The sequence below is a fragment of the Leptinotarsa decemlineata genome, unplaced genomic scaffold (genome assembly GCF_025532065.1).
Source record: "Leptinotarsa decemlineata unplaced genomic scaffold, Ldec_3_MD MMD2_tig00002974_RagTag_RagTag, whole genome shotgun sequence".
Taxonomy (NCBI): Eukaryota; Metazoa; Arthropoda; class Insecta; order Coleoptera; family Chrysomelidae; genus Leptinotarsa; species Leptinotarsa decemlineata.
The window spans coordinates 9,886,691-9,905,469 of record NW_027412578.1 but is presented as its reverse complement, the minus strand read 5'-3'; the positions used below and the strand labels follow the sequence as shown (position 1 = coordinate 9,905,469).

Genomic DNA, 18,779 nt, shown 5'->3' with positions numbered 1-18,779 from the left:
AGAAATCGACACTTTAACTTTGAAGGACGTTTTTGGCTTAAAGGACACTTTAACTTGGTTATGAAATCAAAAATATTTATTAAAGTATCATTTAAAGTTAAAGTAACCTTTATGTTTCTTCATGAAATCGGCCGTAAGACATTAATCCTGGCTATTAATGTTAGATGGTGTCAGGTAAATTGGATTAAACCCTGGAGTGTGTATAATTGAACACTGGAGAACTATGGAATCGTTATTTAAACCACCTGAGCCCCTGTGCATTCAAGGTAACCTAGCTGATAATTGAAAAAAATTCATACAATGGTTTGATTTGTTCATGAAGGCAACAGAAAGGGAAAATAAAGATGTCAAGAAGCAGATAGCTGTGTCTTTAAGCTTGATTGGAGAAGATGGGTTGGATATTTACAATTCATTTACATTGACAGAAGAGGAAAGGACATCCTTGAAAGAAATAAGGAAGAAATTTGAAGAACATTGCTCCCCTAAAAAAAATGTAATATATGAGAGGTTTATATTCAACTCGATTTCAAATTCAGACCTGTAGAAGAAATCTCTTTGAAATGTAGTATAAAATATATTTGTGTATATTTATCATTTGTAGTGGTAGATAGTAAAAATCAGATGCCTTCGTTAGGGTTCAAAGGATGTTTATTAGCACTAAACTTAAATAGGAGAATTGACAGTTGTACACCGACTCTTAATAGGGTTAATGATGTAGTTAAGTTGTATTCTCAAGTTTTTTCCGAATAAGCTTGTTTTCCAAATGAGCATCGAATCATTTAAAAAAAAGAGTGTACCACATGTTCAATTTAATAATGAATCCACAGCTGTACCTATTATTAGATATAAGGTTTCTGGGCGTACTATCAAAAAACAACATATTAGATTTATAAGTCAGATTAAGACATTAATCCTGGCTATTAATGTTACAAGTGTTGAAAGACTAAACAATTATATGCCTTGAGGAGACTCAATAAAACCAAGAATGTCATCCCTCTGCTTTTGTTTGGCCAAGATTTATGATTTATTAGTGTGGCAAACCGATATCTTGAGGTACGAGAGAAAGGAGGGCATCATCCCACCAACTACTTCAATTATCTGATAGAGTATGAAAGGAAAACCTCAATATGTCTAGTGTCCCACCGAAACTGGTTTTTACGACCGAAACCGAATCTCGGCAAAGGTCTCAGTTCGGGCCGAAACCAAAACTTCCTTACAAGGATTATGTTTTAAGGGAAAAATAAAGAAAACGTTTTATAATCAGTAAGTCTCTATTTTTTATCATTAAAGCACAACGTTATGTAGTCTTCGACATTTTTACTTATTGATAATCAACAAATTAACATAACAACCCCTTATTTAAGAAAAAATAGTGATTGCACCTTAAAAATACTTGAAGTAGGTGAGGAGTTTATTTGAGTAGGTGTAGATTCTTGTTTTGAATATTATTAATGGTTTTTCAAAAATATTAAACATAAAACTAGTTATTCAAGTTGTTACCTAATATCGCAATGGGTACTCAATATTTATGTAATACACAAAGTAAATCACAAAGTAAGTCAGGACATGATTAGGCACGTGGACGCGGCAAAATGTCTTCGTCGCTTGTATGAAATTCAACGGGCTGAACATGACCGATCACAGCGCGAGAACTCCCGAATGCAGTTCAGTTTCGGTAGGTTTGCAACCGAAACCCGTTTTTTTGACGAAATTCGACCGAAACCGAACTTTCGGTCGGACACTAAATATGTCATATGTTTTCCTCCTCTTTTCGGGCAATATTCGTCCCACCTAGAGCTGCAGAGTGTCAGATGTCAAATTCAATATTCAAAACAAACTTTTCAATATTTACTCTAACATCAATTAGAATCGGATATGTGTATGGGTACAATAATTTCCCAGCTTTATTCTGTACACCCTTAAAACGTATTTGGTAAAACGTTTTCAGCATGAAGAATAAACTAACCACTGACGTAACGTAACGTCAAATTCCGTTTCAAAACCAAAACCCCTCGTATACGACATTTCGTCGATAACGGTCGGTGGTGAGAAGAAACGAGTGAGTCACTTGAACTACAAATAATTTCTATTTAGATCTATGGCCTATAAACTAACTGTATTGTGATTTTTTTGTTGCATGAATTTATTTTCGATCAAAATAATAATTTCATTATAATCTCAAAACTTTTTCTCTCTCAAATCCAAAAACTTGATCAGTCTCCCGTCTAAATGGAAATAAAAATTAAATTCAATTCGAAATATTTCTAAGACTCTTATGATCGAATAGATAAATCAGGGTTTATACTTCAGTTTGAATATCTATTTAATTTCTTCACCTTCATTTTAAACATCTGCAGAAATAAATGACATGCCAGTTCATATTTAGCGCTGTTTTCTTCCACTGACATCACAAACATGACGGCCAAAGTCGTTATTATTTTCTGGCACCCCTTTTATATATGAACCCAAAGTCGTTCTTGATTGGTGTTTGTTTTGGTATCATTAACGGTTGACGAAAAATCGACACAATTTGTGGAGTGGTTATGTTTCTGATTTGAGTATAACTTTGTTTTTTTGTATTGAAATGTGGAATGCACCAATAGAAAAATCAATCGGATTCACCGGTTGATTCATCGATTAATTTCAGAACTCGCCTTTTGGTTCACAACATTTTCAGGAAATCATGTTCCGAATTCCGAATATTATCACTTTTTCATGGATATGATAACAGTGGTTAGTTTTGAAGCGCATAACCAAGAGAGTGTTCTGTGATACTTGAGTAATGAAATTTTGTGATACTGACCAAGATTTCGAATTAGTTTCCAAATGTTGTGCATCTTAGTTTCAGATCATACCGTTTGTCGCTTTTACACCATTGTTTTGGCCTGTACAATATAACTGGCTTAATTATAGCTTGCCGTGCTTGACAAGTTCCTGGATAGTAATTTCAACCCCATTGTGGATGGGTCCGCTCCAGGTCCACTTAAGTGTGGCCACATTTGGATTTAACAACAAAGTTCGTTACCAACTGGCCAGATAGCCTTAGTTGCTGAGGCCATTGAGATGACAAAAAGAAGAAGAAGTCGCTTTTACTTTTGTTTACGCTGTTTACTTAGGCAAGAAGTTTTATTGATGTGAGTGAAAAAGCATGAAATAAAAATGCTTGTTAGCCGTGTAAAAACATACCTAAGTGTTTTTTCAATACTTTGACTGGCTCATCGAGTAGTTTTTTTGTCCTAAGCGCCGTAATACATATTTAATCGTAAACTAATTCATCACGTTCTACCCACAATGTACACTAGGGCTACATACAACAACACCCGAGCAGGTCCAAGCCGGCATTCATTTTCTTTGGATAATGTCGGTCCTAATCCATATTTTTTCGATTATCCACGTCAAAATTTTGGCCTCCATTCTGGACAATCAGATCGCACACGTGAATACAATCAAAATAGGCATCAAAGTTTGACAGATACTTTTCCTGATATGTCCAGTCAAATTCGTTCCTATTCAAACCAACGATTTGGCTCAGATAACCCTCAAAACCGTCGATACCAGAGAGGCTCAAATCATCAAGATCGGAAACGGGAGCATAATCATTATGAAAACCGTGAAAGAGCAAACCATAATCGTAAGAATCAGGAACCGACATCTCCAGATATACGTTTACGAGCTGACTCACAGAACAGCAGAAAAAAGATGACGCCTCACTCTCCTAGTATGAATAATAATGTGTACATTTGTCCCGGCTGCTCATCTCCATTCGACTGCCTTGGTAAGTATAAATGAATTCCTAATTGAAACCAATTAAAAAACATGTTTCAAAAGTATTTATTTCGTGTAATTCCATGTTTATATGAAAGTACTTGTTTTGGAGAGGGCTTTTTCTTCTAGTTTGTGCATGATCTGCGCATCTTTGTGAAGAGTTTATTCTGAAAAGCATTGCTTTCTTTCTTCCTCTGGGAAGGTTCCCACATTTTTTTCTATAAAAATGGAGAAGTGGAAAGCCCAAACCTTTTCCAAAAGTTAATCTCTCCTAAGGATAAACCTCTTTAAATTCAAATAATGTTATTATTTCTTTCAGCTAGATGTAATCAGTACGTGGGAAATGTTCCCCTCGTCCTTAACTGCAGACACACAGTTTGTCAAGAATGCATATACAAGTCTGTGTTGAAAAGCTCCATTGTATGCCCAGTGTGTAGAAACCCATCGGTATTATCAAATGGTTGTCTCGATAACATACAAGAAGAATTCTCTCCCAACTTTTACTTGCTTGGTCTGATATTGTGGACGAAAACAATAGGAAATAATGTGAACCGCATGATGCTTGTCCCCGTTGAACCAGTGCATAGTCACAAAAAATCTGTGGAACAGATTATAGAAACAGCCAGTGAATCGATAGGTAAATCAATCTATGTTTAAATTTTATTAATCGGTTCATTTTTATTTAGTAAATATAGGACATTTCTAATACATTTTTCTGTCAGTTCATGAAATCGAATGATTTGCTTTGAGCAGCCCTGTAATTTTGTTTTAATTTATTTTCAAAAATGACAGAGATATAGAATTTGTCACGAAAATAAATTTCTAGTTGCAGTGTTCTTGGACTTCAAACGAGATCTCAAAACAATTGATGTCAATACCATGTTGATTAAACTGCAGTATTATGGAATACATGGGACAGTTCTAAAATGGTTTTATAATTACCTGAATAGAATAGAATAGTTTATTGGTGCTGTTTAACATAAAGTTTCACACAAGTCAAAATGAATATAAATAAAATAAACTAAAATTACAATGTATAAAACACACTTATATAATTTACATGCTAAAATCTTTTGTTATCTGAAAATTTGATGCCATTATTATAGTTATTTCTGAATTTTTTGTTGTACATTTCTTTTTTGAAATCGTATCTATACACAGCAACACCTCTAGGCCAGAATGTATTTGTATAAGCCATTTCTTTTACACTGTAGTCCATACCGATTTTAAAGCACCTGAAAGGTCGATCTCAAATAACTAAGGTGAATGATGTGATTTCCAGTAAAAAAATATATATTTTCTTATAATTTTCTTATAATTAAACTTGCAGGCCTAGGTTTCCCAAATAATCTATTGAACTGGGTGAAATCATATATGGAAAACCGTAGTCTAATAGTTAGCTGCAATGGATTTTTATCAAGTCCCAAAGATGTAAAACTAGGAGTGCCTCAAGGTTCTGTCCTGAGACCATTGTGGTTCCTCAATTTCATAAATGACCTGTCGGAATTCTTTTCTGAGTGTCACATAACCATGTTTGCGGATGACACTGCAATTACTGTGGCCGACAAAAACGAAGTTGAGTTGTCAGACAAAATAAATAAAATAATAGATAAATTCAGTGCTTGGTGTCAACGTAACAAACTTATTCTGAATAAATCTAAATCTGTTTCAATGAAATCATTTATTAGGAAAAATTTCAGCAGTGACTCTTCCACAATAAATGGTATTCGATCTTCCAGCGAAGTCTTGTTTTTAGGAACGTCTTTAGACAAAAATTTGACCTGGAGCGGTCATATTCAGAAGGTCTGCAACAAACTTAATTCCGCATATTACTTACTCAATCAAACAATTGAAAAACACTCTAGATAATTTTGGATTGATGAATGTCTATTTTTCTATGGCTTATTCTCACATCAGCTTTAATATCATTTCTTGGGGATGTGCAAGGGAATTTCCACGAGTTTTTGTTGCTCAGAAAAGATTGCTGAGACTAATTTTTAATATAGATCTTCAAGATAGTTGTAGACCAATTTTCTTAAGAGAGGGCCTATTGACGGCACCTTCTTTATTTATCTTGAAGTGTGTCACTTTTGCCCGTAACAATATAACTGAATTTGTCACAAATGCGGATATACATGGTAGAGACACCCGTCATGGGAAACTGTTAAGAACACCCTCACACAAAACGGCTCACTTTAGATGCTCCCCACTATTTAATACAACAAACTGTTATAATAACTTGCCGGCATCTATTAGGAAAATCGAGTCAGATAAACTTTTTAAAATTGAGGTGAAGAAACTTCTCTTACAGAAGTGTTACTACAGTCTTGAGGAATTCTTGCACGACACTTTTTCATGACATTTTGAGAGTATTTGCTAGAGCTTCTCCGATTTTTTATATAATACTTCTATGTTGTGAAAGTTTGTGGACGTGAACCTTATTTATTGTTTTTGTATTGTTCAACTTCTGTAGTTTTATTTTTGTTTTTTATTTATGACTTAGCACATGTACTCAATGTACCAAAGTGTCAAATAAATAAATAAATATAAACACTGGCGTTTGTCCATGACAGTGTACTAGTACCCTTGCTATTCATTGACACTGACTACACTGAACAATAATCAATTAAAGTAGCATTCAAGTATTACTTTACTACTCAACTTTATTTCACTTCAAATACAACAAATACTTCAACTATTAGTCCAATATCTATTGTCTTACTAGATCGCTTCGCTTACTGCGCTGTAACTTCCACTTGACTGTCTTGATGGGCTAGTGGATGGCGCTTATATTTAGCAGTCAAAGGCCCTGGAACATTGCTCGGAATTCCATCGAAGACGGTAGTAGGTATTATTCTTGCTACATTTAGGGCGGCAGTGAACATCTTACATTCGCACGCTCTTACCTACATCACAATTGGTTCTGGCTATCAGTGGCGCCGGGGTTATTTTCTTCAGGGCATGATTTATAACAATACATATGAGTGTCCTCATTTCTCACTAGTTTACATGTATTTGAATGAGCATGACACATTTTTTTTGAGATACAATTGACCTTTCAAAGTGACAAGATGACCCTCAAAAGATCACGTCATATTGCATAGTAGACTTAACCATCCCGAAATATAATAGTCTCAAGATGTCTGCTGATACCGTACCTCGCATATTTTTTATTATATAGCATGTAGTACTTATATTCGAACATACAGTGCAAAGATCAAGGTGGATTCAGAAAGAGTAAATCAATTGAAACTGCAACATATCACTTACTGAATTATATCTACAAAGAAGTGGATTCAAATAATTTTGTAATGTCTTTATTTTTTGATCTAACGAAAGCGTTTGACACAGTGTCTCCTGAAATTCTAATTGCAAAACTAACCCAAATTAGTTTCCCGAATAACTTGTTGAAATGGATTTAATCGTACCTCAAAGGGCGTACCATGACTGTAAAATGTGAAAATGTTAGATCAAGGTGCAACGACAATAAGCTTGGAGTGCCACAGGGGTCAGTGATTGGACCATTGCTTTTTTTGTTTTATGCAGATGATTTGTCAGAATATCTGAAAGATTGCTACCTTACCTTGTTTGCGGATGATACTACTATCACAGTTACAGGGGGAAATATTGATGTACTGCCTCAGTAAGGTAAAATGCATAATCGATGGTTTTAGCTACTGGTCTCAGCGAAACAGATTATTATTAAACGCCTCAAAAACTGTAATAGTAAATTTCTATAATAGTAAAACTAATGTTCCAGATGACCTACAAGTTATTCATGAAATAAAAGATGTCTGCAACAAACTAAACTAGACATTCTTTGCTTTAAGGCAAATGGAATCGTGCACAGACACAGTAGGTCTACTAGAAATCTATTTTGCTATGGCATATTCACATATATCGCTCAATATCATAGCATGGGGTTGCAGTAATGAATTCATCAGAGTATTCGTAGCACTAATTTTTAGCATTGAACACCGAGACAGTTGTAAACCAGTATTTGTTAGGAAAAAATTATTTTCGGCTCCCTCCATATACATTCTTAAATGTATAGGATTTGCTAGATCTAACATCCATGAACTAGAAACAAATGCAACGGTGCAGTTACAACACACGTCATGGGGATATTTTGTGTATTCCAAGTCATAAGACAACAAAATATAATGCCATAAATCTGTATAATAAATTACCAGAGCAGATCAAACAAATTACCTCTGATAAAGTGTTTCATGGTAGAGTAAAGCAATTGCTGCTGTAAAAATGTTACTATAGTTGTGGTGAATTCCTGGAAAATGATTTCCGATGAGCACTGATTTTACTTATTTTTTTCTGTTACTGTTATTTAGTCTTATATTTGACGCCTGTTCCATATTTTTACTGAGGAATTTATATACACGACTTTTACATATACATATATGATAAATACCTACCTATTTCATTTGTATCCCACTGTTATTATATTCTATACATGTTTAAAATTATTGACATACCGTATGTACATACTGTACCACAGTGGCAAATAAATGAAATGAATAAATAAATATGTCTGCTTCTCATGTTAACTTATTATCTAAAGTAACACATAAGAATTTGATGGTTTCCATAGATTGTACAGATTTACCAGATAAAGTTAATAATAATAATCTATAATAATAATAATAATCTTTATTTTGAAATAGGTAATCCTAATCTACATTCACAAAGTATAATCTTATATATAGTAATTAGCAGCTCCTTCGATAGTATTAATATATTTGTTTTGTTTTAAATTCAAACGTACACACTAGGTATTTACATTTCGAGTTATATTTTCCATTGTTTTGCTAAAAGAAAACCATTCAAGTATAGCCAAATACCATAATAATCATATACAATCCTACCTATGAACCAATAAGAATGCTATCCCAATATACACTTATAGCCCAAAAGAAAATACATATATTGATACCATTCACGTACAGCCAAATACCACAATAATCATATACAAACATACATATGAAACCAATAAGTTATGCTATCCCACTACCCACTATACACTCATATCCCGTAAGAAGATACATATATTAATACTCGTATTGATACTAAAAATTATTAATCCTGATAGATATACAATACAACGATTTTACTTTTGCTGTAAATGGTTTATCATTTTTATTTTAAACTGTTGCAGAGTTTCTGATTTCTTTATATCATCTGGCAAACTGTTGTAAGCAATGAATCTCTCACACTCTTCAATACTTTGGATAATATCGTTGATACTACTTAGAAAGTATTTATTAAAACAATCTGCTATGTCATTACTGTCTTTTATCAATATATTTCGTCCATTCCGTTCAAAGTATACACCATTAAAATAGTAATTGTGGTTTTTTTTCGGATTTATTAAGTTTTTCAACGTTTTCCACATTAAACGTGGATTATGTACATTTCTATCAATTTGGTTGAAGTAAAAGTGATCTTTCTTTTTTTTAATGATATTTACAACAGCATTTCGTTTAAGCTTAAAATTTTCCCAATTCACATCACTTGAATTCAGTTTAAAACACTTATATGCCATGTCTCTATCTCTACTTAGTTTTCTGACTTCGTTGTCGTACCAGGGTAATTCATTTTCATAATGAGTAATTGTTTTTAAGGGAGCTATCTCATTTACAACTTGGTTGAAGTGTTCTTTTATATTAATGAAAATATCATCTATATTGGTACTATTTAGCATAAAAGTGCAGTTAATCAAGTTTAAATTGATATCATCGAGATTTTTATCAGTTAATCGTCTTACAGTTTTCATACATTTGTTGCTAAAATTAATTTTTTCAGAATAGAAACATTTAAGAAACAGTTAAGTATAGGTCATACTTTAAATTTATGTTTTTTAGCAAAAATTGTTTTTTTTTTCCATTCAGACAGAGACCATTTTCAAAGCTATATCTTTCTTTCTTTCTTTCAAGGTTTTGGGACCAGTTCTATACTTGATTTATGTGATTGATTTCAAAACTGAAGATGACTCTGAGATTACGCAATTTGCTGAGGACACGTCAGCAAATTGCGTAATCCAAACACAATTTACGAGGCTATAGTTAACGAAATGAAAGTAGCAGAATCGAATGCTAATAGATGGCTGACAAATAATAAATTAAAATTCAATACAAATAAAACGCAACATTACTTTTTTACACACAAACAACTGCCTATAGACCAAAATGAATCGATTAAATTTCTTGGATTCCAAATGGATCCAAAGCTCTCTTGGGAAAAACATGTAGATTTTATTTGCAAAAAATTGGCAACGAGCATTTATATTATAAGAAGTTTAATGGGCATCTCATCTATTGAAACCATTATCACTGCTTATCATTCACTTTTTATGTCCCATATATCTTATGGTCTAGTATTCTGGGGGCACAACAGATTAAAATTGAATTCACAAGACTAAATCACTGCTGTTTTTCGAAAAATTATTATGGTCCTATTTTATTTAACAAACTACCAGAAGATATAAAAAACTTAAATACAGCCTCGTTTACAAATTATATGAAGAATATCTACCTGGAAAACGCTTTTTATAGTATCGACGAATTTCTATCATTTGACTTTAACACCAACTAATATTTTGAATTTACAATATACGTAGACAGTGATATTTATATTGAAATTTTTCACATCTCATTTCTTTATTTGTTTATTTTTCATTTATTCATTTAGTGTTTTTATGATATTCTTATGGTATATGATATTTGACAAAACCTTATACTATTGTATTTTTTTATGGCGAATAAAGGATATTCTATTCTATTCTTCTATTCTATTCTATTTCATTTGATGCCCGATTTTGACTGTCTTTAACAACTATAAGAGATCTGCCACTTGAAAAACTCACTTTTTTATGCTATAATTTCAAAATTGTTTTTCAGAAAAATGTTGTTTCCTCTCTTGCAATCGCAATGCAACTCTGCATTGCGTAGACTGTAACGACATTTACTGTCCAGACTGTTGTTCTGTGGTCCATAAGAGTGCTAAATCTCTGTGGAATCACAAGCAGACTCCCATTCGGGTAGAAAAAGGAACTGTAGACTTGGAAAAATGCAGTGAGCACAATATGGACGTTGAGTTCTTTTGCAAAACATGCGAAATAGGAGCTTGCTGCTACTGCTTCCTCGAAAAACACGAAGGTCATGAAAAGGATCATTTATCTAGATTGGTAGGTGACCTGTCACAATCCCAAGTTTTTTTGAAAAAAAATTAATGCAGATTCATTTTTCAGAACGATGTGGAAATGGCTAGGCTGAAGTCTCACAAGGATAAAGCTGCAAAGATCCTGAAACAGCTCATAATCACTCAGAAGGTTAACATTTATGATATTTAACTAATTAGGTTTATATCTTTACTCATTCTCTTGAAGAATTTTTCATTGATATTCGAATCTGTTTCTGGGTGTGTGAAAGTTATTTGCAGTTCTAGTAGCAGTTAAATTTTTACTGTAATTTATTGTTTTGTGCATTTTATTGTTTTCTATCATAATTATTTTTCTATTTTGTTATTTTTGGTAGGTTGTATTTATTATTTGTTAGAGGTTCGAACATCCATTATCTATTCCATATTTGGAATCAAAGAGAAGATAATTTGATATAATATTTAAAAAACAGCGAGTTCTGATATGTTCAGATGAAATTATTCATATATTTCCCTCTGATATGAGGAATGTGTAAGAGTGGTTGTAAAAACTTTTTTTTGTAAGAGCTCTTGTTATCTTCTGGCCAAACTGTCCATTAGTTCTTTGAAGATTGACAAGGTCCAGTTTCTTGTTGGTATTTCTCTTCGTGTTTCAGAGAGATTAAATGCCGAGAGATACCATCATTTTGCCTATTTTACTGAAAAATGTACTGCCAAAAGAATTTTGCATTTCAAAATTATAACTTTTATGTTTCTAAGCTGATATGTAATTATTATTTCTAGGGTACTTGCAGAATCGTCCTGTGAATATCAAATATTTAGAAAAAAAATCCTTTATAATAACAGTCTGTCCCCTCCTTTTTTAGACAATGGAAAGTGAACCTCTAAATTTTATATGTACTCTAATATGGCATCTTGTTATTAATAGTAGTTATATGCTTCTCTTAACATTGTTTTAGTGAATGCAGATACTACTTGTTCGGAATCATAATCATTTAATAGCAGAACTCAAAGGATTGTCATGATTCTCATGTAACTTCACTTTCAAAATTGTTTCTGGATTCACTAATTTGTCAAGTTCATTTGAACCAAACATTGAAAAAAAAATAGATAGTAAATTGTTGAATATAAGAATATGCAAGTTACAGATAAATATTATAATTTTCAGAGGTTGAAGAATCTGAATAATTACAGTACTTCAGTTGTCGAGAAAAAAATCTCCAACTATTTCTTGAACTATCATGCGAAACTTCACTTTCTCGAAAAGAATCTTAGGAAAGAAGCATCTTCTGGACACAAAACTCTCGGATCTACAAAAGGTCTAGAAGACATCAACACGAACATGAACGCTTCAATCAATACATTGAAAAATATCCTGGCCACCTGCGATCTCGTAGATATTAAAAAACTCAATCTGAAAGAGGTTCTAAATAAACTCGGGAAAGTTATCAATACCCCTTGTTATTTGATTAACGAAAACTGCAAAGGATTAGATCCCATCGAGTGAGTAATCAATCGTAATTATTTTACTGTAAAGTGAAACGTTGAAATTTTCTCCAAATTAATTTCAATTTCAATTTTGTGATAAATTCAACGTATACTTATCTTGGAACTTTTGAACCGATTAATTACTTATTTCTTGCATTGTCTCTAGTGTTTCTCTGATGGTTTCAGATTTGAAGTTGATCCTCAGGCTGAGAATTTCGAAGAATTCTTCAGGATTAAGAAGAATGAAGAATTTAACTATTCCCTAGTCACTGAAGAAGACTTACCTGAGGATTACGAGAGAGATTCTCTTGAAGCACAGTACGAGAGTGATGCCGAAAGTTTCATGAGTACTTTAAGTGAGTATTTTCTCATTGATGCGAAGGCAAAATCCATGTCTCAGTCTGAGTTATAAGAAGTTTTTGACTCATATCAGGCTAAAATTGATAACCTCTATTTCAAATTTTCTATTTGTTCATATTTTTATTTGAGAATATACATATAGTTTGGACTTGAATTAAAAGGGGCAAATGTGAAGTACACAGTGAGCCAAATTTCCTGTTTCTATGACATTTTCAAAGCACTTTTATACGTAGAGAAAATCGAAATGTCTACCAGCTTGTCCTAGACACAGGAGACATCTTTCATGAACTTTTTTTGACAAATTAATTAGTTCAATAAGCGTTAGAGAAGCAAAAGTTTGCATCACTGCCAATTCGTATGTGGAATTGGTCGGCAATTCAATAATAAAAGCTTTCAACCTTCCCCAGAGGTAAAAGTCCATAGGCGTTAGGTCCAGTGACCTAGCCTGCCAACGGTTGAGTACTTGATTGGCTATCAAATTACTACCAGAATTTGCATCCAAAAAATTGGTGACAATTGCAGTGTTGTGAGGCGAAGCCTCGTCTTGTTGAAAATATATTTTTGTGAGCTCCATTTGTAGCAGTTCATCAATAAGGGGTTTAATATTTTACCTCAAAATGTCTTAATACCTCTGAGATGTGAGGGTCCCATTATAAATGGCATCCACACAATTTAACGAAAAATCACGTACTTGGTTACAACTTTCCAAGAACCACTGGCAAAAAGCCATGCGGTGTTAAAAATCTCCTGGTCTGAGTTCTGATCCTGTATGGCTTGAATTTTTGTTTTTTCAAAATGTTCCTAACGTTAATTTTTGGTAGGCCTGTTGATATTTTCAAATTTCATGTTCATGTTCAACAGCTCCTAAAATTTTTACATGACACTAAAACGGAAAAAACTTTTGTATATATATATATATATATATATATATATATATATACATATATATTTATTTATTTTAATAAACTGATGGATGTAGCTGTTACTACGTGGTAGGAGATCATGATGAAAAGAGAAATGAAAATTTCTATGTTTTTTACCACCTCGTCCATATAGGACGAAACTGCAGTAACGTTAGTTACAAATAAAAGTGGTAAAAAACATAGAAATTTTCATTTCTCTTTTCATTTATTTATTTATTTATTTATAAACATATAATTGGCCAGTAATCAGAATAGATCTGGTGTTATGGCCTACAAAGTATTCTTTGATTAATATAATCATGTAGTTATTTTTAACAATACCAAAATAATAAAAACACAAAGTAACTATATACTATAACAAATTTTAAAATATAGAGATGAACTTTAAAAGTAAAAAATAAATAAATGAATAAATAAGTAAATAAAAAATAATGAAAAATGACTATTTCTTCCAACTTTTGTAAAGGTAATTTTCTGCTCTATTGAAATATGCAGAAATATACAGGGTGTCTCATTAAAAAACAGTTTTCCATCAATAACTATTGTCTCATTTGAAAAAATGAGTTTTTTATAGATAGATAGATAGATAGATAGATAGATAGATAGATAGATAGATAGATTTATTAAAGCTTTCAATTTAAACAGTTGATAAAACTCAAGTCATAAAAATGATTACATTAACATTACAAATGTCAGTTAATATTCATATAAATGAAAGCATGTGGTATAGGTAAATACGATAAGTATATAAAAATGACAGGAACAAATAAGTAAATATCACAGATAAAGATTGATGAGTAGAATGTAATATGTAATATTGAAGTTACTAGGAAGCTTAAATTTTATGTAGACTGAAAATGGTTATTTGTCCATGAATGTCACACAACAGATCAAAAACACGTTTTTTTAAAATTTGTCTTGTTCGATCTTCATGGGCTTCATGGGCCGCATTACGCATCAATTTAATTGATGCGTAATGCGGCCCATGCTCTGTGCTTTTCAATCTGTTTAGGAACAATATAATTGGATTTCTGTCGGGTGGAATACTCATGTCTATATTTGTCATCTTCAAAATTCGATTTGTTCTCGTTTACAAAAAGTACACAAACATAAATATATATAGCAAGTGTCTGTGTAATTCATATTGAACATTGTTTTCAATATACGTTTCTGCATTATGAAAATACGTTATACCATTGAATTCTACGTGCTTTGGAAATAGCTTCATAAAAAAGAGAAATTTTTGACAGGAAAAACGTTACAGCAACTTTTCGAAAATGCACATTTGTCAAAAACATTTTGTAACTCAGAAACAATGATATATAGTGACATGCGGTTTTCACTATTGAGTTTTTCATATAGAGTTTATTTGGAAATATTGCCAAATTTTATATTATGAAGTACTGGGACATTTTAATATTATATTCAATATTTTTTTAGTAAAAACAGCAAAGGCTGAAGAAACTCGTCGCCCCAAAAAGAAGTCTCCGCCATCCTTGAAGCAGATAATAGGTAAATCTAATCGATTAGGTAATATCTTCTTTTTTATACTTTTGCTTGATTAGTGCTTTTTGGCTTTTTATTTTTAAAATAATTCCACATTAAACAGGTAATCATTTGAATATTCAAATAGATATCGAGAAGGTCGAAGTAACGCACATAGAGTCTCTAGAATGCTTTTACGTTCAACTGAAGAAGACCCAGTCCAGGTTCTTGCAGATGAATCAAGATATCGACAACTACATCAAAATGGGCGCCGCTACTGTTGATCAGCCGCAATTGAACGAACTCTACTTGGCGCTGTACGTTGTTTCGAAGAAAGAAAAGGTTTGGTGCAGGGGGCGGGTGACCGAAATCAAAAACGGGGAGGCGGAGCCGCTTTACGAGGTGTTTTTCATCGACTATGGCTCCACTCAAACACTCGATATCAACAAGTAATTATAGACTGTAATTAAAATTGTCACTTTGGCTGATCATCTTTTTGTTACCAGACTTCGAGTGATAACGCCCAGCATCGCCTCGAGAAAGGCCTATGCCATCCAGTGTGAACTTCAGAATCCTAGCGAAGTGAATTGGTCCAAAAATGCACATGTTCACATGGGGAAAATCATCAACGGGTACGTTTTATGCAATACATGCGTGAGCTATTCGAAAAATAAGATGAATGTTCAAATTTTGCGGGCTACATTTATTTATTGGATTTATTTTTTTTATTTTATTGTTTATTGGATTAGCGATTTGTAATTTTTTTTATGTTGGTACTTTTCTCCTAAATGTACTTTCTCTTGCTTCTGATTTAAATATTTTTTCAAGCTTCATAATTTCAGATATTATTTCTTATTCCTTATCTTTCAAATTTTGCTTTTATTTGTAAGGTAGACAATCATAGGCTTTAGATAGCTTAAAAAAATATTTAGTAACCGGAGAACTATCAAAGTAATTTTTCGGGTTTGTATCTGAAAAACTGTGAAGTTTTTAACTTATCCCAAAAAGAAACTCCAAAATTAGAATTAAGAAATACCTTGTAATTTCTAATGCTGTTTCAGGAAAGAAGTGTTCATGTCTGTTAAAAGTGTTAACAGCGGGATACACATGGTTGATCTGATGGTATCTTCTTCCGACGGGGGACTAACCTCCATCATTGACATACTGATTCATACTTGCCACAACGCATTGGGAAATAGCAGTGATAATGATAGCTCTATGTCCCAGAAGGTAAGTTGATACTTCCTTTCGACTAGGTAGAGAAGAATAGTGCATGAAAAAAAAAGCAGAGAATCTCACGTCAAAAGTTAATTATCGATGAGCCCCATCAACTGTAGTGGAAATGTGATGGGCAAGTGGAATTTGGGTAAACTCATGGAAATTTCGAAAACGATAAAAGTTACAGAGAGGGTTAAATGGGGGCTCATTGTGATGTTGAAAAATGTGAGCTACCACCCTTACTTTTAGAGATATACAGAAAAAAAATAAAAATTTGATTTTGGATTTCTTTTATATCTGGTTCAAATTAAATCAAAATATACTTTATTGTCTGAAGATTTGCATCTTATTGACAAAGTCCAAGAAATACAATGTAGATAAAGAAAAAGTTCTAAAAAAGTATAAATGTAAATATAAAAAAAAGTTCTGAAAATGTATAGATAAAACATCACCATGTATAAAGTGATAGTACAAAGAATAAATCGTTAATTTATTGTTAAAAGGATTCGCTAAAATACTCTTCCAAACTATAATAGGGTCTATGTACAAGTAGGTTCTTCACCGCCTTTTTGAAATGAATGTTGCTTAGATTCACTTTGCTTTCGCACCTTTCAAACGGCTCTAGAAGTATGCTAAATTGTTTTCAGGTGTTGTATTCCTGAGGTCACCTCCCCGACTTAAAATGTTTGAATATGGAACGGTATTTTAATCACAAATTTCCACAGTTTTTTCCACAAATGAGTGATTATTTCCGCATACCCAAGAAAAACAGTTTTTGTTTCTCGTCAAATAGCTTTTGGAATTTTTGGATGTGGATTCTGTTTCTGGTGTTGTAAAAATAATTATAAAATTTCTGAATGCAATCATTGAGGTAATTATAATCAGACGAAAGGAGATGTATCGTATATTAATCTAAACTACAAAATTTTTTTTTTTTCGAAATGGAATTTGAAATAACATTTTTATTGATTTATTTTGTAGCGTTTTATTTATTTTTTTTAAATTAGTAATACCACAATTACCCCATATGATTAACAGATACCTAAGATTCGCCAATATATATGCATTGTAAACCAAGTATCTATTACTGATTGTCAAGTAACTGGAACACCTATATAAATAAAGCTCCTAACATTGGTACAATTTTATCATTAATATGTTCATTTTCAAATATTACGTTATTGTGTTGATGAAACTGTATTCTCTCTCTTGCCATCGCATGGCCAGTTCTTTCAAAAATGTTTCTACATTGTGAATTTTCATAAGGCTTTGTCAATATGTGGCTCCTAGGAATTATTTTATCGTCTCTACATAAAAGAATTAAACTGTTATGAGAATTTGAAAGTTTTTTTCATTTATATATTTATTTATTTATTCATTACACGTGATAACCCAATTTAGAAATGATACAAAATATAAATGTTACAAATACTACATACACATATTACAAATTCAGAGTGACTTTTGACTAGCACATCATTCAAAACTTTATCTTGCTCACATTCATATAGAATAAGTCATCCTGCAAAAACTTGTTTTACGATATTTTGATTCTGTTGAGGGGGGAATGATAGGCATAATTGGTTGAGTGGAATGAAATTGCAAAAATCCCATGAGTACGGGAATTATAAGTAGGAGTTTTCAATGGAATAGTCTCGAGTATTTGTAGACAGTTGATATTACCTGAGAGAATTTTTTGCAGGAATATTACATCACTGACACATCTTCTGTGAGGAAGTAGCTGAATATTGATAATTTTTCTACTTTGACATACTCATATTGCTCTCAGATTAACCCCAGAAAATAGATCCATACTCTTGAATGGATTTAACATATGTATAGAGTAACTTCATAGAAATAGAAATAGAAATAGTTTTATTCATCACTAAAATTTTCACACATACATTATTACAAGACTGAATACATGAGAAAACTCATTGGACTAGTCAAAAGTAAAACGCTAAAAGCAAAACACAAATGTTTGATCTTGAACAAACTTAAAAGAGAAGACTACATGTATAAAATAAACTAAGTCCTTTATCTAAGCACTAAAAGCAAGAAATTCATCCATACTGTAGAAGCAGTTATCCAACAAGAAATCACATAGTTCGTTCATTCCTCATTACAGTTCTACTTTTATTGATCCCTATAAAAGTTGTTATTTTATTGAAACATTTAATACCCAAGTATTTTGGGGAATTTTGACTCACACTCAAGCGAGGGGTGGTATAAAGTATGTTCACCCCGAGTAGCGTAATTATGTATATCAGAGTTTTTTGGATATAGGTGTTTATTATCATAGATCTTTGAATTGAAGGGGTTATATTTTTTAAGAGTAATTAATTTTTGGGAAAGAAAGTTTTTGGCTTT

General features: G+C 32.3%; 1 protein-coding gene across 4 annotated transcripts in view; it reads left to right on the top strand.

Annotated features, from left to right (window-relative positions):
• Window positions 1-3,088: 3,088 nt before the first annotated feature.
• Window positions 3,089-18,779, top strand: part of LOC111515602 (tudor domain-containing protein qin) — a 43,782-nt gene continuing 28,091 nt past the window's right edge. The window contains exons 1-10 of one of the 4 annotated variants that reach the window (XM_074177427.1): window positions 3,089-3,775; window positions 4,085-4,402; window positions 10,677-10,963; window positions 11,027-11,107; window positions 12,104-12,438; window positions 12,610-12,779; window positions 15,147-15,218; window positions 15,340-15,640; window positions 15,698-15,823; window positions 16,253-16,421. In XM_074177427.1, coding sequence (XP_074033528.1) covers window positions 3,292-3,775; window positions 4,085-4,402; window positions 10,677-10,963; window positions 11,027-11,107; window positions 12,104-12,438; window positions 12,610-12,779; window positions 15,147-15,218; window positions 15,340-15,640; window positions 15,698-15,823; window positions 16,253-16,421 — 2,343 coding nt within the window. In that variant the 5' untranslated portion in view covers window positions 3,089-3,291. Of the gene's footprint in view, window positions 3,776-4,084; window positions 4,403-10,676; window positions 10,964-11,026; window positions 11,108-12,103; window positions 12,439-12,609; window positions 12,780-15,146; window positions 15,237-15,315; window positions 15,641-15,697; window positions 15,824-16,252; window positions 16,422-18,779 lie in introns of all 4 variants that reach the window. The other 3 variants (XM_074177424.1, XM_074177426.1, XM_074177423.1) reach the window with 3 other exon arrangements.